Source organism: Barbus barbus (assembly GCF_936440315.1).
Source record: "Barbus barbus genome assembly, chromosome: 33".
Taxonomy (NCBI): Eukaryota; Metazoa; Chordata; class Actinopteri; order Cypriniformes; family Cyprinidae; genus Barbus; species Barbus barbus.
Window position 1 is genome coordinate 21,788,822 of NC_136761.1, and position 23,980 is coordinate 21,812,801.

The 23,980-nt window shown below is 42.5% G+C and overlaps 1 protein-coding gene across 1 annotated transcript; it reads left to right on the forward strand.

Annotated features, from left to right (window-relative positions):
* The first annotated feature begins 1,359 nt into the window (after nucleotides 1-1,359).
* LOC306853312 (phosphatidylinositol 3,4,5-trisphosphate 5-phosphatase 2B) lies at nucleotides 1,360-23,231 on the forward strand. The gene is made up of 27 exons (XM_079390632.1): nucleotides 1,360-2,636; nucleotides 4,815-4,878; nucleotides 6,326-6,464; nucleotides 6,922-7,060; nucleotides 7,164-7,304; nucleotides 7,428-7,515; nucleotides 8,559-8,648; nucleotides 8,742-8,864; nucleotides 8,949-9,063; nucleotides 9,152-9,252; nucleotides 9,323-9,425; nucleotides 9,527-9,723; nucleotides 9,936-10,053; nucleotides 10,560-10,656; nucleotides 13,676-13,814; nucleotides 14,045-14,144; nucleotides 14,259-14,347; nucleotides 14,522-14,603; nucleotides 18,143-18,229; nucleotides 19,029-19,136; nucleotides 19,246-19,334; nucleotides 19,449-19,536; nucleotides 20,346-20,501; nucleotides 20,770-20,851; nucleotides 21,000-21,801; nucleotides 21,920-22,035; nucleotides 22,162-23,231. Exons 1-27 carry the CDS (start codon nucleotides 2,500-2,502, stop codon nucleotides 22,253-22,255), a joined length of 3,684 nt encoding a protein of 1,227 aa, XP_079246758.1. The 5' UTR covers nucleotides 1,360-2,499; the 3' UTR covers nucleotides 22,256-23,231.
* Nucleotides 23,232-23,980: the final 749 nt, after the last annotated feature.

Genomic DNA, 23,980 nt, shown 5'->3' on the forward strand with positions numbered 1-23,980 from the left:
CAAGACAAAATAAACGTTTTGCAGGTAGATACAGGGTAGTGCTTTAAGAAATATCAAAAGTCTTGATAATTTCTGTATGTCAATTTATTTTTTAGATAATTTAACTGGAGAAATTAGATAAAAATACTCATTACTAAGTGTTTCATTCATTCATTCACTCACTCACTCACTCACTCACTCACTTATTTATTTATTTATTTGATCACCCAAAAATAAAGTATTCCTAAAACTTTCTTCACCCTCAGACCATCCAAGATGTTGTTGAGTTTGTTGGGACATTTGGGGAAATTTGGCATTACATCACTTGCTCACCATTGGATCCTCTGCAGTGAATGAGTGCCGTCAGAAAGAGAGTCCAAACAGTTGATTAAAACATACAACAAGCAATCCACGCAACTCCAGTCCATCAGCTAACATCTTCTGAAGTGAAAAGCTGCATTTTAACCTTAAACTGTTGCTTCAGGCCAGAATAGTCTATAATCCATATGAATACTACTATAAAAAATCCACCCCCTGCTGTCCTCGCATCTTTGTTAAGAATTGTGATTAATCTGTGCATATTTCACTCCTGATTCAGATGTGACATCTTTTTTTCACTGGAGAAAGCAATATTATGGACTCAGAAGCAATTTTAGCCAGAAGCAAGAGTTTGAAATTAAAATCCATCCAATTAATTTGGGATGGATAAAATCAAGTAAAAAACAAAAAACAAATTCACTCCAAAATGCATCACATTATGAAAGTACAGTAGGTTGCTAACAGCAATTCAAGTTGACTTCAAATGCAAAATTTAAATGCAAATCGGAGCCATGCAGGTATCGAAGCCACAGCAAGAGCAGAGGTGGAAAAGTGTGCACAAACATTCAGGCTTACATATTCAGGGGGATAAAAATAAAGATTATTTACATTCTGTGATCATTTGTCTTCATCGGTGGCCCTCTCAATGCTGGCACCTCTGAAAGCTCCTGCACGTGCAACACCTGAACCCTCATGTGACCTGCTGTGGTCTATTGCCACAACGTTAAAAACAGACAACACTATGGATGAAGGGTGCGGTAGAAACTTCTAGGGACTGCCTGACTTCCTTCATAGCTACTTAATAGTGGAAAAACAATTACTTTTTATAGCCCACTCACAACAAACAGAGATTTGGGGGTGGAGTGCTTTATTTGTGTTTGGTGGTGAGGTTTGCAGACAGTTTTTGCTGAGTAGTGAGGGATGTTGTTAGTCAAGCAGCTGGAAACAGCAAGAGAGAAGAAAAGGAGGGCAGGAGGAGGAGAAGGAGGACAAAACAAGAGACGCAGAGAAAGGGGAAGATCGTATCCATATGGTGGAGCTTGTGTTCTTCACTTCCTGGACAGAGAGAGGGAGACGGAGAGAGAGTCTAGAGGAAGAGAGAGAGAGAGAGCTGGAAAGCCAAAAAGGAGTGAGAGAATAACAACTGGAAGCGTAGCACAGTAACCCAGATCTTCTGAAGCTGTGAGCAGATGACCGGGAGAGAGCTGTAGATACCGATTCAAAGCATGTGACCATGATTTAGTTACAGCGTGATTGTGAATGGGACAGGATGGGTTTTTCTGAAGATCCCTGGGAAGGATACAAAGAAAGAATGAGAGAAATTGGAAGTTCTTAAAGTGCTGCGCTCCGGTTCATGCATCACTGATGACGTGAGGTCACTCAGAGGAATTCAGGTTGGTGTTTTTATTTTTTCTGCTCTTTTCCTCCTCTGCCATCTGGAGCTGTGAAGCACTTCCTTCCATTTTCCAAGGGTCCATTTGTTCTGTTTTTATGTCTTCAAAACGACCCTCAGGTTTTCCATCTTTGCTTATGGAGTCCAGGTCTAGTTCTTAACCTAAGGCTTGTTGGTGAACCTCTGGCTGGAGTTAACTGTCCTTTAGTAGAGTTTGCAGACATCAGCTGAAGTTCTCAGAGGGGTGTTGCCTTGCCCTTATAAGGCAAAACCAACTGAGTGGAAAAGTATTTGAATTTGTGGTGGTACTGCTCCACTGCCATTTTCATGTCTGCACAGTCTGGAGCTGGTGCTTGTCTTCACTCTTGGTTCCTCTTCTTGGATATGCTTGCACAGAGGATGTTTGCTGCCAGACAATAGGAGTGTTTGTCAGTGGGGTGGGCAGCATGCGTATGGACGCTCCACTCTCACAAGTGGAGTCGGCACAGATCACAAGAGGAGGAGGCCGGTCCTGGATCTGCCCTCAAGCCAAATACGCATTCTGCCTTTAAAACGCAAATGCTCATGGGAAGGCAAACACAATAGACAGTGTAAATAACAAAGCTTTTGGGCGTCGTAACACTCTCTGGATCTGATTCTGCATGCTCAGCTTCTGACAGAGAGGGGATGACAGTATGGACCTCCAGTTTTGGCATCACTGGAGATCAACAGTATCAATATGAGATCTTTCAGCACTCTTGTGTCAACCTCTCTGGTTTTTGGAAATTAGACTGTAGAATACTCTGCTAGGACGCTCTTTTGAAAGCATCATGACAGCAGCAGCGTGGTACCATCGGGACATCACCCGTGTTCGAGCTGAAGAGCTGCTGGCCCGTGCGGGGAGAGACGGCAGCTTCTTGGTGAGGGACAGCGAATCTGTGCCTGGAGCCTACGCCTTGTGTCTGCTGTGAGTAAAACACTTCAAGAATGGAATACACTACACAACTTCTGTACACAATTGCAGATGAGTAATGAGTCAATGCTAGCTGCCAAAAGGCAGAACCAGTTTGCAGATTTTGGGTGGTTAGAATTTAAAGATTTCATCCAAAATTAACATAGTGTATAATATGCACATACTTTGATTTTTTTTTTTTTATATTCAGAATATGCTTTCAGCCAGTCAGAGGATATCAAATATGTTTGATATTTTTAGCCAGATTTGCAACACATATCTTCTAGCAATGAGGTATGTGTTTCTGCATGAGTTTGTTGTGCTCAGAACAACATGAAATTTGTAACCCTGCACCACAAAAATAACGGTCAATCTTTTGTTACTGACATTTATACATCATCTGAAAGCTGAATAAATAAACTTTCCATTGATGTATGGTTTGTTAGAATAGGACAATATTTGGCCGACATACAACTATTTGAAAATCTGGAATCTGAGGGTGAAAAAAAATTTAAATATTGAGAAAATCACCTTTAAAGTTCTTAGCAATGCATATCACTAATCAAAAAATAAGTTTTGATATATTTACGGTAGGAAATTAGCAAAATATCTTCATGTAACATGATCTTTACTTAATATCATAATGATTTTTGGCATAAAAGAAAAATTGATCATTTTGAGCTGTACTGTTGGCTATTGCTACAAATATACCCCGGCGACTGTATGATCATCAGTCGTTTGGTGTGTGATGACCAGTCACACCAGTTATGGTGCCTAGCTTTTAAAAACAGTTAAAAAGTCATATAGTGTATTCCAGATTTTACACACACTTGTTTGTGATGTGATACATTTACCTACAATGAGTTTGGCACCACACCCAGCTGTCTATTCACAGCACTTCCTGGTGACAATGACATTTTTAAGTAAATTACAATAGTTACCAGGTATTGCCAATAAGTCAATGAACTATTGTAGTCCTTTTCTACAGTCTGTGCCTGTGAGATGGATTTTACAGCATGTGTCTGCCTTCCCCATCAGGTTTCAGCAGACCTTTGGCAAGATGGGGCTGGGGCTACCTTTCAGATAGTTTAGGACTCTCTATCTCAATGCACATGAGCTCCAGGAGACAAGATCCAGTTTACAGCAGTCCCTCTAGGCCCCAGTTTTATTCAGGCCTTAGTTTTCCCTGTTTTCCTCCTGTCTCTGGCCCCTGTAGAAGGGAACAGGCTCCAGTGACCACACTGCTTTCTCTCCACTGCGGCCCACAGCCAGACACATTCCTGTAGACTCAACCCTCCAGCTTCAACTGCTCTCCCTTTCTTTCTCTCTCATTCATTCTCCTTTTCGCTCGTTGTCTGGCTCTGGCTCATTCATTCCCTTTACCCTCTACCTCATCTCTTCTCTCTGAAACAGTTCACATGCAAAACATCTACTCACACAGTCACACTTCCTCTCTGTGCTTTGTTCTCTTTTTTTAGATTACCTGGAAACATTGAGCTTTCTAATTGTGTCTTCATTGGGCTCAGTTGAATACGTGTTTCAGGTTGTGTGGCCAAATGCAAATGAGCACAAATTCTGGTTTATCTAACCTACTATGGGTACAGAAATATGATCTTGTATGATATGACACATACTGATGGCCTCAGTGACCACATTAACAGGCTGTCTTTTATTTGACTGTGGCCTTGTATATGGTATAAACTAACTTTTACCCTACTTTCAGAATTGAACATGCTGCCCTGTGGTGACCATGGAAACCATCAATGTCAGGAGTGCACACGTTGTTTCATAAAGCCACATAATGTTCCATTTATGCGATTATTTAAAGGGTTGGTTGGCTATCTATTTTCCTGAACATCAGATGAGAAGTTTAGCAGAATGTCTGAGCTGATCTCTTCTGTACAAGCTGATGAGATCTTAAGAGGGGCAAAAAGCACTATAAATATGGTACACAGAACATGTGCAGTCTTGTGAAGCCATATGAGTTAAAAATAGACTAGTTTAAGTTGCTCTTCAGTGAAAATCTTGCTTGACAGTCATGGTCACCATTCACTTTCATTGTATGGAAAAGAGCAGCATGAACATCCATAGAAGAAAGACATTCACTACATTTTGATAGACACGACAGAATATTCATTTAAGAATATTTATTTTACTGTATTATCTTCAACAGTCTGTCTGTCTTGTCCATAGGTTCCAGCGACATGTTCATACATACCGAATCCTCCCTGATGCAGATGGGTTACTGGCTGTGCAGGTGAGCAGACAAAGGAGTTTGCTAATCATATCCACAGTCACAAGTAAGGAAGTAAAAAATTAGGCAGGATGATGACCTTAAATTATGGTTTTACCTTTGAATGAATTTGCAATTTCACATGGAAATTACTTGACACTAATCTAGTTACTTTCACTTCTTCTTGTTCTTCCTCAAAAAAGAAGCAGACTTGTTCTTGTCTGCTGTCTGAAGCATGCAGCTGCGTGGTTTCAAATTGACCTCGGTGGCACTCGCTGTCAATAAAATGTTTCACACAGATTCCTCCTGCACCCACGCTCCTGATCCAGTAGGGATTGACTGGAATGGGTTTGTTTGTCTGTGTGGAGATTAAAATATGTGTGACATAATTGTTTCTGTGTCAAAGATTCTGGCCACACAGCAGTACTAGATTGTTGGTCTTTTTGCTAATTCTTATCTATGCATGGATGTGATATGTTAGTGTGTTTCATATAGAAACACTAAGGTTAATATCCGTTTTTAAAACACAGAATGGATAACATATACATGCACAAGAAGAGTCATATTAAGTTGCTTTGTGTTGTGAAAAATAAGCATTTTCTGAGTATTCTCCCCCTCCCAGTGTCTGATTTCTTTTAATCGCTTTTCAAGAACTGCACTCTTGGAAGGAAAACATGCTGCTATTTGGAGATTTTAGGGGAAATAATTAAATGTTTTTGCCAAAATGGTTTCATCGACCATGCTTTGAAAATACAAGCTTCTAAAAAAAGGCATTCAGAGAGCGGGTTATTTTATTTGTCATGATGCCTGATGGTTTAAGTAGAGAGAGAGAGAGAGAGAGAGAGAGAGAGAGAGAGAGAGAGAGAGAGAGAGTGTGTGTGTGTGTGTGTGTATGTGTGCACTTGTTTGCACAGTGGGTAGCTGGCTAGGGCTGTTCGCGGTATGTGGAGTTTGGCAGACGCAAGAATGAGGGCATCATAATGTAATTGTATCTTTGGTCCATAAAGCGGAAAAACTGAAATGTTTTGGGCGTTACCCTACCTAGACCAACTTCTTGTTGTGGAAAACCTAGCAGTTCTGCATTTTCTGCCTTCCTATTTTAGTTTATGCAGGATATAGCGTCTCAAATTATTTTTTGGTGTGTAGGTCTGTTAGAATTCAAAATATTTCTTATTTAATGAAAAGGATAGCCAATTTTAAAATATAAATAAAACTTTTTAAATTATTAAGCTGTGATCAAAAGTTTAAACACTAAAAAGTTCAAGATCTGTCGGCATACACATTTTGTAATGAAATTTGTCACACTTTTGATAGTATGATTTTTCCTGTTAATCTTCTAAAACACTGATGTTCCCTTTCCACCTTCCCTTAATCAGGATATAATTGTGAAATTTTGTAAAGCATATTTTAAATACTTATTTTGTCCTGATCTCTGACTCTGTTTGCCTGTATGTGTTTTTTTTTGTTTCAGGCCACACAGGGAGTGCAAGTGAATTGTTTCCGTACTCTTAATGATTTAGTTGTGGGTTATCAACACCCACACAAAGGTCTGGTGGCCCCTTTGCTTTACCCTGTTATGCGTGAATCAGAGCCGAACGATGAGAGCTCAGGTAAGATGGGATGATAAAAGCCTAAACTGACAAAAAAATCTCTCAAAAAAGTTGTTAATAGAGCTTTAAATCAGTGTTTGCAGCTTTGAGCTTATAGCATTTAACCAGCACTCTCTCACCTGTGTGCTGTGAAGAAGGGACATTTTGGTTGCTATATAGATTACAATGATTCAACGTAGTTTATACAAAACTATAGTGTTTTCGTTGTTTTAGTATAAATTTACTACAATTTGTGTGATCCTGGTTGTATTTGTGCAGTATCACTATTTGAATGGTTTCAGAAAACAATGATTCATTTATTACAATAATATTTTTTTTTATAAATATTTATCTTTATTATACATAGGCCTATAAAAGACATTAAACAAAACTATGTATTTCATACCTAACAGTGAAGGACTCAATTGTGAAAACAGAAACATTTTTAAGCTCAAATGCAGGTGTCTTCTTGGTGCAGATGGTGACGATGAGAAGCCAGGTTCAACATTTGCCACCCCTCCACCACGTGCAATGTCCCCTACAGGCCAGCCTCCACCTTCCAGTTCAGGAGCCCCTCATTTACTGCTGCAGAGGCTTCAGGAGCTCAGCCCAAATAGGTACATTCATTCACACATGACCTATGGATCAATATCAAACTTTTGGATCACATGTCTGTGCCTGTATATAAAAATGTCAATGTACCAATGTTTAAATCTGCAGTGCAGGCTGTGAGGTCGTCCTGTTACTGGATGAGTATCTGCATGGTAATGTGTGTAAGGACCTGGAGAATGTGAAAGGAGGTGCATCAGGACTGCAACACTTCCAGTGCATCCTCAGCCGAGCATGCGACAGTCTGCACAGGTGCTGTTTCTCTAACATCACATGTCCCTTCACACACTGTTGCAATAATTTGAAACAAGAATCTAGGAATAATGACTGTTACATTTGCAAGAAAAAAAGTTATTCATGATTTGTTTACAATAGTGAGATTGACCAGACACTGTCCAGTTTGGAAACTTTAGCAAAAGTGTTTGATCATCCTAGTGGCCACCTCACCTTCTCCACAATGCAGGTACAATCCCCCTAAATGTTATTTTTACACACATATATAAGGCTGCTATTATCAATCAGTCATATTTTTCTCTAATAAATTTTAATATAGTTTAATAAATTGGCTTCGCATGCAACATTTACCTAAATTATGAAGCATTGCACTCTGTGCGGCTGATATAGGGAACCACAGATTCAAAGATTTATTACATGTTCAAACAGGAATGGGATCTTTATTGGTCTTTGCACAGGCAAGCATCACTATTACTATTGCTCATTCTTCTTATTAGGAATCTGAACAAAGCCCTAAGCCTAAACCCTAAGTTTATTAGTGTATAATTAGTGTATAATAGCTCAAATCATCATTTGGAAAATGTTTACTGTTGCTTTTCTAAGTGATCTGACTTATTCTCGCTGATGATTAAAAGGGTAGAAAAAAATCCCTTAGACCAGTGGTTCTCAACCATTTTGATATTCAATATTCAAAAGCCCCACAATATAAGGCAAGTTAATTCCTCTGGTATTTCTGCTGTAAATATGACAAATCTGCTTGAGTGTTTATATAATAATTAACCACAATTCATTTTGTGTTTTGAGGAAAAATAGTTTACAGTACATCTTAATTGTATGTTTTTTAGCATTTCAATATGATGTTAATATTGTATTGTTACTATTATTATTACAATAATATATATAAAAAAAATATATATATGTCATCCTGCTGCACCCTTGGAAGTTTTCTGAGGCCCCCTAGTGGTCTTAGGCCCCCAGGTTGAGAACCCATGCCTAAGACCCCATAATTAGGGACCAGAATATCATAGAGCCTTGGAGGCAAACTCTTTTAACTTGTGCCAGGAAACAATCACAACGCACCACACAGAATACCTTTGCAACACCCCAGAATGTCTTAGCAGCACCCTAGCATTGTGTAGGCAACTTCTGCATGAGCATGCAGTGCAAAGACAACAACGACCTGTAGAAGCAAGTTTCGTGGCTATATAATGCTCTGCTTCTTCTACTTTACCTCATATATGCCTGTTGTCTCATAAACTCTCTTTTTTTCAGAATACAGGGAAGAGCCCTGAAGAAAACATGGATAATCTACTTCACAAGCTCACTACCCTCTGTAACCTGTTGTCATCTCTGGAGAAAAGGGTAGAGACACATATGACAAAAACAGCATGCAAACAAGCATGCAATTTCTGTCTTTATAACAATGTTATGATAACAATATTATGTCTTTTTCAGGTTCTCAAAGCTTTGCAAGAAGCTGTAACCAATCACAACTTATCTTTGCAACCATCCACTCCTCCTGAGTCCGTCACAGCCCCCAAAAAACAAGCCAGACCTAATACTATCCACAGCTTTCAGGTAGCACATTATTGATTGTTTCTTTGCTCACTGGTAATATGCAAGTGTTTGCATTTATGTATGTGCATGTGTTTGCATGTCAAGGTCAAGGTGGTCAGGTACGGCAGGCAAACAGTGTTGGTAGACATAGATGCAGGAGTGCTGCTGTTTGACAAGAAGACTGGCTCATTCGGCGTGGAGACTGTCACACACGACAGAAGTGAGTTTATCTTGCCTTAAAACCTGAGACAGTCTCCATTATTATCATGCAAGGCTAGTAAATGGCATCTATTGCTTTTATGTTTTAGTTGTGCAGTTGGTGAAGATTCAGAGAGGCCCTGCCAAGCTGAAAATGGTCATTGACAGTCATCACAATCCGTCGAGAGAACTTGTGTTTGAAAGCATGAAGGTGAGGAAAAAGACTTGAATTGGCTTACCTTAAATGGTCTAAATCTGATACACTGATGCGTCTCTCACAGAAACGAGAAGCTTTTTGTCGGCTTCTGCAGCTTATGAAGGCTACGGACTCCCAGCAGTCTGAGCTGGATGTCATCTCTGTGTTTGTGGGCACCTGGAACATGGGTATGGATATGCAGTATATCATTAACAATAAAAGATATTATGGCCTCAAGCATAATATTGCAGGAAAAAATTTCACTGTTGTTTCTGTATTTTGCCTGCAGGGGGCACTCCACCACCTGGTTCACTTCAGACCTGGGTTACTTGCTGTGGTCTGGGTCTCACCCCAGATGAGTCCATCGCCTCCCTGCCACATGATATCTATGCAGTGGGCGCACAGGACAACCCGCAGGGCGAGAGAGAATGGGCTGAACACATCAGAGCCACGCTTCGAAGTGCAACCAACATCGACTTCAAACAGGTCTGACTTTATGAAATCAAAATCGTCATAGTCCAGAACACTTCATGTGATCACATATTTATATGAATCATTTGATTGTCTTGCATTAAAATGTTTTGTACTTTCACACCAGATCTGGAATTGCACCTTTCAACCAAATTAGGAGGGTGTGGTCTGTAAGTGTTAAATTGATGAGAGCATAATGTGAGTGTGTTTGTATATTTCTCCTGTAGGTGGCAGTACATTCCCTTTGGAATATCAGACTGGCTGTGTTTGTGAAACCAGAGCATGAAGGACGCATCAGTCAAGTTAACACAGCTAGTGTAAAAACTGGCCTGGGGAACACACTTGGTACAAATCTCTCTTGCTCAAATAAACTCACTCACTAACTCTCCTTTTCCACCTTTTTCTCACATCCTTTATATCCTTGTCTTTTTTTTTTGAGGGAAGTCGTGGCCTAATGGTTAGAGAGTCGGACTCGTAATCCAAAGGTTGTGAGTTCGAGTCTCGGGCCGGCAGGGATTGTAGGTGGGGGGAGTGAATGTCCAACGCTCTCTCCACCCTCAATACCACGACTGAGGTGCCCTTGAGCAAGGCACCGAACCCCCAACTGCTCCCCGGGCACCGCAGCATAAATGGCTGCCCACTGCTCTGGGCGTGTGCGTGCGTGCATGTGTGTGTGTGCACGTTGGATGGGTTAAATGCAGAGCACGAATTCCGAGTATGGGTCACCATACTTGGCAGTATGTCACTTCACTTCACTTTAGCCAAGCAAAACAAATCAATTGATAAATAGAATCAATTGATTTTTTTTTTATGTTAAATTCATTTGTTTTTGTTTTTCTTGGTGCTTACAGGAAATAAGGGAGCAGTAGGAGTTTCTCTCCTCTTTAATGGCACCTCGATGGGCTTTGTGAACTGCCATCTGACTTCTGGTAGTGATAAAGCCCTCAGGTATTCACACATATCTTTAAAATCGAGCAGTGGATTTCAAACATGATGACAGGCTACTGAAGATCTAAATATACTTTGCAAAGAAGAAGTTGGCACAAATTATCCTTAAGGCGGAAGCACTTCAGCGTCTCATCAGATTTTCTGTCCAATTAAAGGCTCTATAGAATTTGAAGCATGCCACCCTCTATACTATAAATACATGCTGAAATCGGTCACTTGTTCACAGAAGTTAGTATTTTCTATATACGTTCCATTTGGGCAAATTAACTGTGTTACGCAAACTGCTGCAGCACGCACACAGTGTGCTCCTTTCTAGAGACATGATAGCACAGAGTGGATCGTATGCATAAATCGACGCAGACCACAAAATGCATCGGATCTGTTTGAATTGTGCATAGATTGCTATATTTTATAGTGATAATGGACGAGGTTGGGAGGAGAAACTGTTTGACAAACTGTATTAGAAACAGCACTGACGAGTAGAAGAGATAACACCAGTGTCATGATTATGATCACTACTGTTTTACAAACCGATTCCAAAAAATTTGGGACACAAATTGTGAATAAAAACATAATGCAATGATGTGGAAGTTTCAAATTTCAATATTTTATTCAGAATACAACATAGATGACATATCAAAGGTTTAAACTGAGAAAATGTATAATTTTAAGGGAAAAATAAGATTATTTTAAATTTCATGGCATCAACACATCTCAAAAAAGTTGGGAAAAGGCCATGTTTACCACTGTGTGGCATCCCCTCTTCTTTTTATAACAGTCTGCAAACGTCTGGGGACTGAGGAGACAAGTTGCTCAAGTTTAGGAATAGGAATGTTGTCCCATTCTTGTCTAGTACAGGCTTCTAGTTGCTCAACTGTCTTAGGTCTTTGTCGCATCTTCCTCTTTATGATGCGCCAAATGTTTTCTATGGGTGAAAGATCTGGACTGCAGGCTGGCCATTTCAGTTCCCGGATCCTCCTTCTACGCAGCCATGATGTTGTAATTGATGCAGTATGTGGTCTGGCATTGTCAAGTTCTTCCCTGAAAGAGACAACGTCTGGATGGGAGCATATGTTGTTCTAGAACTTGGATATACCTTTCAGCATTGATGGTGCCTTTCCAGATGTGTAAGCTGCCCATGCCACACGCACTCATGCAACCCCATACCATCAGAGATGCAGGCTTCTGAACTGAGCGCTGATAACAACTTGGGTTGTCCTTGTCCTCTTTAGTCCGGATGACATGGCGTCCCAATTTTCCAAAAAGAACTTCAAATTTTGATTTGTCTGACCACAGAACAGTTTTCCACTTTGCCACAGTCCATTTTAAATAAGCCTTGGCCCAGAGAAAACGCCTGCGCATCTGGATCATGTTTAGATATGGCTTCTTTTTTGACCTATAGAGTTTTAGCCGGCAACGGCGAATGGCACGGTGGATTGTGTCCACTGACAATGTTTTCTGGAAGTATTCCTGAGCCCATGTTGTGATTTCCATTACAGTAGCATTCCTGTATGTGATGCAGTGCCGTCTAAGGGCCCGAAGATCACGGGCATCCAGTATGGTTTTCCGTCCATGACCCTTACGCACAGAGATTGTTCCAGATTCTCTGAATCTTTGGATGATATTATGCACTGTAGATGATGATAACTTCAAACTCTTTACAATTTTTCTCTGAGAAACTCCTTTCTGATATTGCTCCACTATTTTTCGCCGCAGCATTGGGGGAATTGGTGATCCTCTTGCCATCTTGACTTCTGAGAGACACTGCCACTCTGAGAGGCTCTTTTTATACCCAATCATGTTGCCAATTGACCTAATAAGTTGCAAATTGGTCCTCCAGCTGTTCCTTATATGTACATTTAACTTTTCCGGCCTCTTATTGCTACCTGTCCCAACTTTTGTGGAATGTGTAGCTCTCATGAAATCCAAAATGAGCCAATATTTGGCATGACATTTCAAAATGTCTCACTTTCAACATTTGATATGTTATCTATATTCTATTGTGAATAAAATATAAGTTTATGAGATTTGTAAATTATTGCATTCCTTTTTATTCGTAATTTGTACAGTGTCCCAACTTTTTTGGAATCGGGTTTGTACTTTAGCAACAGTTTCCTATCGAATCTAAAGAGGTAATCTATGAGACTGTGGCTGCCATAAGCTGTCAGCTTTACCGAGCTCAGCAGCTCTGGCCCGACCTTTCATTGGAAATTATGTCAAATTAACACGTAGGATGAGCTTGCCCAAATACACACTTGTGGTCTTTGCACTTGACCTCTTGACTACTACTTGCATGATGTATTTCCTGTAGTTGGCCCAAGTGTTAAAGTGGGCCTGAAGACAAGTGCACATAGAATTTTTCATTTTCAGTACTTTGCATTTAAATGTTTGTTCAGTAGCCTCTATAACAGATGACACTAATTAAACGATAAAGCAGTTGCACATACTAATCTACATTTCACTTCCAAATTATATGGAATATATAATGTGAAACATCTAGATGACATTGTTTAACTATGTGTTGTACACTATCATTCAAAAGTCTGGGGTCAGTTTATTTTTATGAATAATTTTATTTAGCAAATGCACATTAAATTGATCAAAAGTGGCAGTAATGAATTGTCTTGCACTGATATAAAAGATTTCTATTTTGAATAAATGCTGTTGTTTTGAATTTCCAATTCATCAAAGAGTTCTAACAAAAATATTAAGGAGCACAATTGTTTTCAGCAATGACAATTATAAGGAATGTTTTCTTGACAATCAAATCAGTATATTAGAATGATTTCTGAAGGATCATGTGACACTGAAGATGTGAATAATGGCTGCTGAAAATTCAGCTTTGCCATCACAGGAATAAATTACATTTTAAAATATGTTAAAATAGAAAAACGATTACTGTTTTTGCTGTATTTATGAGCAAATAATTGCAGCTTTCAAAAACATTGTATACACCCCAAACTTTAGAATGGTTGTGTATGTGCGAGTGTCTGTTTTGCATTGTTCATCCTTGTCTTAGGAGGAACCACAACTTCCAAGACATCCTCAGACTCTTGTCTCTTGGAGAAAAGCAGCTCAGCACTTTTGACATTAGCCTTCGCTTCAATCATCTCTTTTGGTGTGGAGACCTCAACTACCGCCTGGACCTGGATGCACTGGTGACATAGCTTTAATCCACTTTATTTCTCTCTAGATATTCATCACTCTTGCTTTACTTATTCCCGCTCACTGCTTTTTATTTAACTGTGATCCATAGCCATTCAAACATTGCTCCAAGGAGACCCCATTAAGCGCATTGAATTGAACTGAGTTGTTCTGTAAATCCTTGTGCTTACTTGTATCATATTTTGAAGGTCATCTTTCCCTGACCGAGGTCTCTCTTTTGCAGGACATATTGAAGCATGTTTCAAAGCGAGAATTTGAGGAGCTGATGTGTGCAGACCAATTGACTAGAGAGCGGCACAGAAGAAAGGCCTTTTTTAACTTTAGTAAGAACCGCAGCTGATCTTCTCCTCCCGCGGACACCACAGACACATGAGATCAATAGATGTGATTACAGACACTTTAATATTTTTGATTTTGTTCTTGCTCTCTCTGTTAAGAGGAGGAGAAGATTTTGTTTCCACCCACCTATCGATATGAACGTGGTTCTCGAGACTGTTATCTATGGCAGAAATACAAGTCCAGTGGGGTAAAACTTTTTGTTGTTAATGATATCCTAACATCCTGTTTACACTTATAGTGACCTGTGAATCAACATGATTGATATGACTAGGTGTGACAGCATAGAAGATTACAATTACTCATCTCATCCTTCTTGTTTTATATTATTTTGTTTTATTAAAACTATTCAAACTTTCTTCAGGTGCAAGTCAACGGGCCTTCATGGTGCGATAGAGTTCTGTGGAAGTCCTACCCTGAGTCTCACATAATCTGTACCTCATATGGTATGTTCAGTTCTTATTCTCATTAGTGTAGAAGCTTTCTAAAAGAAAAAAGTAATGTAAAATGTAGTCCATGTAACTGTCAGTCCTTGTCTTGTGTTTCCCCTCCTCCCGTGCCCATATTTGGCCTTCCTGTTCCTGTCCTCGTTTGTCTTCATTAGTTTAATTAGTCCCTAGCCCTGTGTTTGATTAGCCCACACCTGTTCCTCGTTTTCCTAGTGTTTATAAGCCCTGTGTTCCCTAGCCCCTGTGTCCGGTCTATCGTCATAATCGTCATTGATGTTCGTCTCTCCCCAAGCTCCTCGTCTCTGTGTGTGTGTTTCAATAAAAAAGGCTATTTGGAACTCCTACGTCTCCTCGCTCCTTGTGTCCCGAGAGGGAACGTGACAGAAGACCGGACCTAACAGAAGTAAGCGGCGCTTTTCCACCCCCGCCTTTTTTTTTCCGTTTTTGAAAGTTTTTTTGTTTGCCCCTTTTTCCCCGCTCCCTCCACGGCGATGGAGTTCACCGCCCGCCTCGGCGCCCTCGTTTTGCGGGACCTCCCCTTCGTGGAGTACACGGAGGAGTTCTGCGAGCTGGCCGGGAAGGCGGAGCTGCACGACGCTGTCATCCTCCAGCTCTTCCGGCTCGGGGCCTGTCACCACCGCCCCATGAACCTCCCAGACACCACGGGATTGACCTGGAGGCTGGGGATATACCGGTGTCTGGGAGACTTCCGGGCCCGAGTCGAAGCTAGCCCGCCGTCGTCAGCGGCTCCCCCGAGCCCGCCGCCGCTCGCGCTTCCAGAGCGCCCCCGCGACCTCGCGCTTCCAGAGCGCCCCCGCGACCTCGCGCTTCCAGAGCGCCCCCGCGACCTCGCGCTTCCAGAGCGCCCCCGCGACCTCGCGCTTCCAGAGCGCCCCCGCGACCCCGCGCTTCCCGAGCGCCCCCACGTGCCGGCTCCACGCACGTGCCCTCCCGTGCCGGCTCCACGCACGTGCCCTCCTGAGTTCCCGCTGGTTCCGTCCAGCCCTCCTGAGTTCCCGCTGGTTCCGTCCAGCCCTCCTGAGTTCCCGCTGGTTCCGTCCAGCCCTCCTGAGTTCCCGCTGGTTCCGTCCAGCCCTCCTGAGTTCCCGCTGGTTCCGTCCAGCCCTCCTGAGTTCCCGCTGGTTCCGTCCAGCCCTCCTGAGTTCCCGCTGGTTCCGTCCAGCCCTCCTGAGTTCCCGCTGGTTCCGTCCAGCCCTCCTGAGTTCCCGCTGGTTCCGTCCAGCCCTCCTGAGTTCCCGCTGGTTCCGTCCAGCCCTCCTGAGTTCCCGCTGGTTCCGTCCAGCCCTCCTGAGTTCCCGCTGGTTCCGTCCAGCCCTCCTGAGTTCCCGCTGGTTCCGTCCAGCCCTCCTGAGTTCCCGCTGGTTCCGTCCAGCCCTCCTGAGTTCCCGCTGGTTCCGTCCAGCCCCGCGCTGCAAGAGCGCCCCCAAGTGTCCGCGCTTCCCGAGCGCCCCCACGTGCCGGCTCCACGCACGTGCCCTCCTGAGTTCCCGCTGGTTCCGTCCAGCCCCGCGCTGCAAGAGCGCCCCCAAGTGTCCGCGCTTCCCGAGCGCCCCCACGTGCCGGCTCCACGCACGTGCCCTCCTGAGTTCCCGCTGGTTCCGTCCAGCCCCGCGCTGCAAGAGCGCCCCCAAGTGTCCGCGCTTCCCGAGCGCCCCCCACGTGCCGGCTCCACGCACGTGCCCTCCTGAGTTCCCGCTGGTTCCGTCCAGCCCTCCTGAGTTCCCGCTGGTTCCGTCCAGCCCCACGCTGCAAGAGCGCCCCCAAGTGTCCGCGCTTCCCGAGCGCCCCCAAGTGTCCGCGCTTCCCGAGCGCCCCCAAGTGTCCGCGCTTCCCGAGCGCCCCCAAGTGTCCGCGCTTCCCGAGCGCCCCCAAGTGTCCGCGCTTCCCGAGCGCCCCCAAGTGTCCGCGCTTCCCGAGCGCCCCCAAGTGTCCGCGCTTCCCGAGCGCCCCCAAGTGTCCGCGCTTCCCGAGCGCCCCCAAGTGTCCGCGCTTCCCGAGCGCCCCCAAGTGTCCGCGCTTCCCGAGCGCCCCCAAGTGTCCGCGCTTCCCGAGCGCCCCCAAGTGTCCGCGCTTCCCGAGCGCCCCCAAGTGCCGGCTCCACGCACGTGCCCTCCCGTGCCGGCTCCACGCACGTGCCCTCCTGAGTTCCCGCTGGTTCCGTCCAGCCCTCCTGAGTTCCCGCTGGTTCCGTCCAGCCCCGCGCTGCAAGAGCGCCCGACAGAGTCCGCGCTGCAAGAGCGCCCGACAGAGCCCGCTCCTCTGTGGCTCCCAGGGGGGAGCTTCCCCAAGAAAATTTTGGGGGGGGGGGTAAGAGGGTCACAGCCTGTGTGGCTGGGCCAAGGGCCAAGGCCACACGACCCGAAAAAAATAGGCCGTGGCTCCCCGAGTCTCCAGATCCGCCCTGGCCTCCCGAGTCCCCTGACCCGCCCTGGCCTCCCGAGTCCCCTGACCCACCCTGGCCTCCCGAGTCCCCTGATCCGCCCTGGCCTCCCGAGTCTCCAGATCCGCCCTGGCCTCCCGAGTCCCCTGACCCGCCATGGCCTCCCGAGTCCCCTGACCCGCCATGGCCCCTGGAACGGGCACCGCCCTGGAGGCCTCCAGAGCGCCCACCCCCCCCTCCCCATTGGATGGTGTTAGGCGTGAGGACACGCCTTCCGGAGGGGGGCGTTATGTCAGTCCTTGTCTTGTGTTTCCCCTCCTCCCGTGCCCATATTTGGCCTTCCTGTTCCTGTCCTCGTTTGTCTTCATTAGTTTAATTAGTCCCTAGCCCTGTGTTTGATTAGCCCACACCTGTTCCTCGTTTTCCTAGTGTTTATAAGCCCTGTGTTCCCTAGCCCCTGTGTCCGGTCTATCGTCATAATCGTCATTGATGTTCGTCTCTCCCCAAGCTCCTCGTCTCTGTGTGTGTTTCAATAAAAAAGGCTATTTGGAACTCCTACGTCTCCTCGCTCCTTGTGTCCCGAGAGGGAACGTGACAGTAACAGCCATGGCTAGACAAACTCCTTTGTTGGTTTGCACTTTAGCTCGAGGGAAGTAACTAAAACATTGGACTGCTATTTTTGTAGCATTTTGGAATGAGATGTGTGTAGCTACCCTGCACTGAAAAGGTTTACTTTGGGTACGGTCTGTGGCCGACAATCAGAGTCATATCCTGTCCTTCTGTCTGCTCTTCCAACATGTGAATTTAACCTCCTCAGCAAAGGCCTCCAACAAATATTTTGCTAGTGTATATGATCACAGCCGGCCCTGACCAGATGCTTAGTATTTCATAACTACATCAGATTAGTATTTTAGTAACTATTTAAATGGCAGCATTCAATGGAATGGGAATGTGATGTTTAATTAAGTAGGTTATTTATTAATGGGATGTTACTAATGTTCAGGTGATGGTTTGTATGTTTTTAGACTCATTAAATAAAAAAACTCTGCCCCAATTACAGATTTATTAATTGATTTTCTAAGTATGCACCACAAATAGGCACATATTAAACAAATATTTTAACTGATCCTATCAGGATGCACAGATGACATCTTCACCAGTGATCACTCTCCTGTTTTTGCAACTTTTGAAGTGGGTGTAATATCACAGTCTCCCAGAACAGGTAAGGAGTCCTTTTCAGCTTGAGTCTCTGACACTGGAGTTTTTTACCTTTGGGTCATTGCATAACTCGGGGAGTTATATTAGGGGTTGCTGAACATGCATTTCATTAAGGAACCACCATTTCCCTTTGCCACTGAACGCATTTTTTTTTCCAAGGCTGGTTAATTTTAACAGCACCAGCATGATTAAGCCTAAAATGATTTCAACTTTGGGCTTAGTCCACCAAAAATTGAAATTCTGTCATCATTTACTCATTCTAATGTTGTTCCAAACTTATTGTTCATCTTAGAAACTCAAATGAAAATATATTTCAAATCAAATCTGAAAGCTCAGAACAAACCACATTGGTTGTTGCATAAGTTCAAACTTGATATGTGAGGACAAACCTCATTGGTTCTCACGTCAACCAAGCACATTTGAACTTCCATTTACTGTGTTTGATGTGCTTTGTGTATGTACTTTGATCAGTGTTTATGTGAATAAAATCATACATTTAATTTTCAATGCAATTGTACCTCTTCAGAAGCCTTTTATAAAATGTTTTGATTTATATGGATTTCTTTTGATGAACTTTTCAGAACAGAACAGAAATCTTTCAGATTTCATTGAGAATTTCTTCATTTGTATTTCAAAGATGAACAAAAGTCTTTGGGTTTTGAATGACATGAGAGAATTTTTATTCTTGCGTGAACTAACCCCACAAATACTATCAGCTGTCATAATTCAACAAGTTTAAATTGAGTATTTGTTTAGTGTCATAACCATCTGACAGTCCTCTTTGTCCATCTCTGCGAATGTAGAATTGGGTTCAGAGAGAGCCATCATTGAGCTGGAGGCGATTGAGGCCATAGTGAAAACTGCTAGCAAGGCCAAGTTTTTCATTGAGTTCCACTCACGCTGTCTAGAAGGTATCTTTTGTGCTATACTCTGTGTTTCTTTGCCAATCTGTTTCCTTTTGAAATGTCAGGAGGTCATATGATAAATGTGACAGTTCTTCTTTCTTCTCCTTCTGTGTAGAGCCTCGTCGTTCTGCTGAGAATGACTCACAGTGCTGTGAGGTACAAGGGTTTCTCAAGCTTGGCTGGTCTTCAAAACAGTTCCCCAAGGTTGATACCATTTGGCTCAGTGTGATCATTTGGAGATATGCTCTGTTTAATAAGGATTTTACACTTTTGGTTGATACACCAAGTGAAATTTCTCTTTTGTCCTTCTTTTTTCAGCTCCACCCAGTGTTCTCAGATTTAGAGCATCTCCGGGATCAGCACTTGCTGTTGTCTGTCAAGTCATGTGATGGCTTCGAGTCATACGGTACATGATCAAGCTTATCGTGTCTTTTTGAATGAAGTTCTCTGAAACAGTGGTTTGGTTTTTAGAAACAGTTACATCATAACCAGGGATATACACATCCTCTGAATTTCTAGTGAACTAAGGGCACTGTTGAAAAATTGTGGTCATATTTGGCATGTTTACACCTGGTCACTTCATGCATTTTCTCTGATCGGATATCTATCTGATTTGTTAAAATGGCTCCATTTACACTTGGCCACATAAATGTGTCTCCGCAAAACGGATATAAATCCGATCTTTAATTACCATGCCATATGCAAATTTAACAGAGTTCATGTCAACGAAAGCAACAGATATGCGCTGCATTTTATTGATCATCAGCTAATTTCAGAATCAGAGTATCTTATCAACACTGAAAAGATAAGTCAGTCTTGCTACTTTTAATGAACATGATTGTGTGAGCATCTGCGACTTACTTTCAGTTTCATTTGTGGCAGTTTGTACGTCATCTCGCTGAAGAGATACTCGGCTGCTCCTCTGCAGCGATGTGTGTTGCATTAGTGCTGTCATATCTGGCTATGTCATATAGCCTATAACACAATCTCACACGTTTAATATTTTAACATTTTGGGAGGAGTAAAATTTACATATGTGGTTTCAACAACCAGATGCATTTACACTTGTCCAATGATTTGACCGATCGGATTTAAATTATTCCTGAAAGCGTTGTGGCAGGTTTTACACCTGGACTTTTCAGAGAAAACGCATGAAGTTACCAGGTGTATACAGGCCCATTAATTGTATATGTAACGGGACTTCTGCCATTTCAGGCGAGTGCTGTGTGGCTCTTCGCTCAGTAACAGGGAAATCATCGGATCTATTTGAGACATGCTTGACTCACAGAGGAGAAGAGATGGGTTCTATTCGAGGACGAATCAGGGTTTATGTACCACCAGGCCGCCGAAGGATCCGGGAAAGGGTCTATGGTGGGTTATCCACACAATCTCACTCTATCATTTCCTCAAATATACCTTCCAGTATGTTCCTCCTCTGCTTTGGCTCTATTTTCACTTTTCTATCTACCATGGTTTCCTCCTTTGCTGCTGTGCTGCCTGATCTTGTCCAGATGCATTCTGAGACCTTCACTGAAATATGACCCTTAACGTATTGCTCGCTGAACACCCAGTGGCTTTGCCACAGATGACTAAAATATTTAAACATTTAGACATGAGACATATCTTCTGCACATTGCAGAGTGGCTCTGCATGGAGAAGGATGAGAAGGAAATAACGAAGGATCATTTGTCTTACCAGTCTTCCTGTGCATTCTCAAACCAGTGAGTAAAAAATAGACATAGGTTAATAAATAGTGTTTACTTTATCTATGGTAAAGTATTTTTATTCACATACTTGTTCAGATGATCGTGTTCTGCTACCTTTTTCCATTGGACATCACCCTGATTACTTTTCATGTTCCCACTGTAGAGCACCGTCATCCTCACATATGGCAGCGCCTAACAGCTACACCAATCCTGCGTACTTCATCTTTGAGGGGGTGCCTGTGTTGCGAAGAGTCGAAGAGATTAACTCATCCGGCAAAGAATCCCAAGTGGTATGTGCCAAAGATGCTGTGATACAGCTCCCTAGAGTGACTGGAGGTCACAGCCATGGCAAAAGGTCTGCTCGGAGGTCCGACTTCATAGAGATTGAGATTCCTGGATCTTTAGCACACTATAAATCATCTTGTGAGACTCAAAGCGAACTGACGTCAACTGCCTCCTCTTATCAGCTTTTCCCAGGTCCAGATGTTCCTAATACATCCCCAAACCAAAGGCACACCACCTCCTCGAATACATCTTTACTGTTACAGTGCCATAAGAACAATACAACGCAGGATTCGGTATTATCAGTCAAAAAAGTCACAAACTCCTACATGAACAGTTCTGTTTTTTCCCGGGATATACAGACGCCACTCAAAGAAAAAGTCAGAAAGGACTATCAAAGGCTACACCAAGATCGGCCCCCGTCAATAAGAAATGGACCAAAGCTGTACCCATATATATCCACAAGAATTCCCGTTCATGAATTCTCAGTACCCTGGATAACAGAGCAGCCAACTACAGCTTCAGGAGACAACTCGCTTACAGCCCTCCAAATTGCTAAATCACTAAGTGAGGTGGATTTTCAGCCAGTAGACAGAAAGTACCAGTTTAATCAAATGTCATCTCAGCAAAGGCATCATGGATATGGTTTAGCTAGTGAGAGAAACTACAGCTGGGAGAAAGAGGTAAGTTGAGTAATTTTCTGATATGCATTATGTTGTTTAGTGCACGGTGTAAATATGGATTTTAGGATTAGCTTTGGGGTTTAGCTTTGTTGAACACAAAAGCAACGTGTGTCCGCAGGTGTCAGTCTTACATGGAGCTCCAGAAACAGTGCGGGAGCTGCTCAGCACTCTGGGTTTGCAGTGCTACACACTGGACCTCAGCCGTAATGGCTGGGATGATCTTGATTGCTTCAGGTAAGGTTGATGTGATGTAGCCAAAGATCTAACATAGACTTCTTCATTTGCTTCAGTTAATGATTGTAAGCAGCAATGTTGCTTCGTGAACATGTATACGTCAATGTGTGTGCTCTTCTCATGCAGTGGTATTACAGAAGAGGAGCTGTGTGCAGCGGGTGTGTCTAACCCATCTCATCGACGAAGAATCCTGGAGAACCTTCCCAAGATCTGGGACTGAACTGAAAAGACTATCAGGTGTCATATCAGGAGACCATAAATGACAAAGTTCAGTATTTGTATATTAATAAATATTTTTTTTAACTCTTCTTTGTAATTTTTTACTTTGTAATTTTAAATTCCATTCATAATAAAGTTCATGTCACAATGTGTTCATTCTGTCCCTGTGGTCCTAAACATACAGTGTGGAATAAACTAAAGTCCAACAATTTCTTCTAACAATCCAAACAAATCATATCTATCACTAAAACACAGACTCTTTAGTTGTGTACTTTAGCATTGAGCATCTTGATATTCGTACTTAGTTACTGTGTATATAATAGCACAACAAGTCAACCTTGTCTTATCTGAGCATTAGCTGAGAAATGTTCTGGTTCAGTACCTTGTCATAGCTTGCCTATATCCCTGTTTTTAGCCTTGTTACTGTATTTATTCCTAGGAGACCCCTTGCTATAAATTACTCTGTTAAAAGTGCATAAACCAATTGTTTGCTAAAGGAGTCAGCTGGTCCTGTTAAGAGGAATACATATTTTACTATTTACCCCAGGGATTTAATTGCAGTGATGCTGTTCACTGCAATTTTCTTAAGAGATATGCTCATAGATTTTTAATGCTTAATTGAACAAACAATGATTGCAGTGTGGTCTTAGTGTGGTGCAGGTAACAGAATAAACACTGTTCACATTTTTCCTGAACATTATAGATGTAAAATTATGTTCCATAGGGATTTAATACACATTGTAAAATGTCAAGTCTATTTGTTTTTATTCATATAAAGCTATAAAACCCAACTAGCTATGCTTAATTTATGATGTTACCTTGACGTTAACTGAATTCTCCTACCTCCACAGTCCTAAAGCATTTATTCTTGCAATTGTATATCTGTAATTTGATAAATTATGTAATATTCACTTTAGATTATGGTAATTTTATAAAGTCACGGAAATTTTTTTATTAAAGGATGATTTTTTATTTTTTTTTATTTTTTTTAAACCTATACTATTCAGTGTCAGTATTCATTGATCATCTTTTAACTTGAACAAATATAGTACAGAAGATTGTTTGTATAGAAACAGGATCATTGAGGACTATGTTTGCCCTGGGATAGAGTTGACTCTTAGACATATCAAAAACAATGAGCCTGGAGTGTTTGTAATGACATCAACATGTCCTAATGATGTCCAGAGACATGTCTTGTGCAAGTGCAGTAATCTGATAGATGTAAAAATATGAATTGGAGGAAGTTCAGTGCGAGTTCACATCCTTGTACGCTCTCGGCTGAAGAAAGCATCTCAGTGAATCTGGCTATTACATAATTTTAATGATAGCTTATCACAAATAAACTTCCTTTCTACTCTTACAGAAAATGTCCCTTTTTATCACTCCAGTAGTTTGTGGCTCTTCTTGACTCTTTCTATATATCTGTTTTTCCGTGACACAAAGGAAAGTGGGCGTAGTAGGCGTGTATTCTGCACTTGTCTGCCTGACTTCACCTGTCAGTTATTAGATTATTATGTAGGCCAGAGATGAAGAGTGAAACTGAACTGTATTCCCGGTGACCTACAGTTTACATCACATTACTGAATCTTTGTCCCACTCATATTACTGTGCAATTTATACAATTTCCATCGGATTAACCATCAGGTCAGCACTACAAAGGAAGTGGTTTTACCATAACAGCAATGCAAACTAATCTCCCCAGTCTTCACATAGCTGATAATGTTTT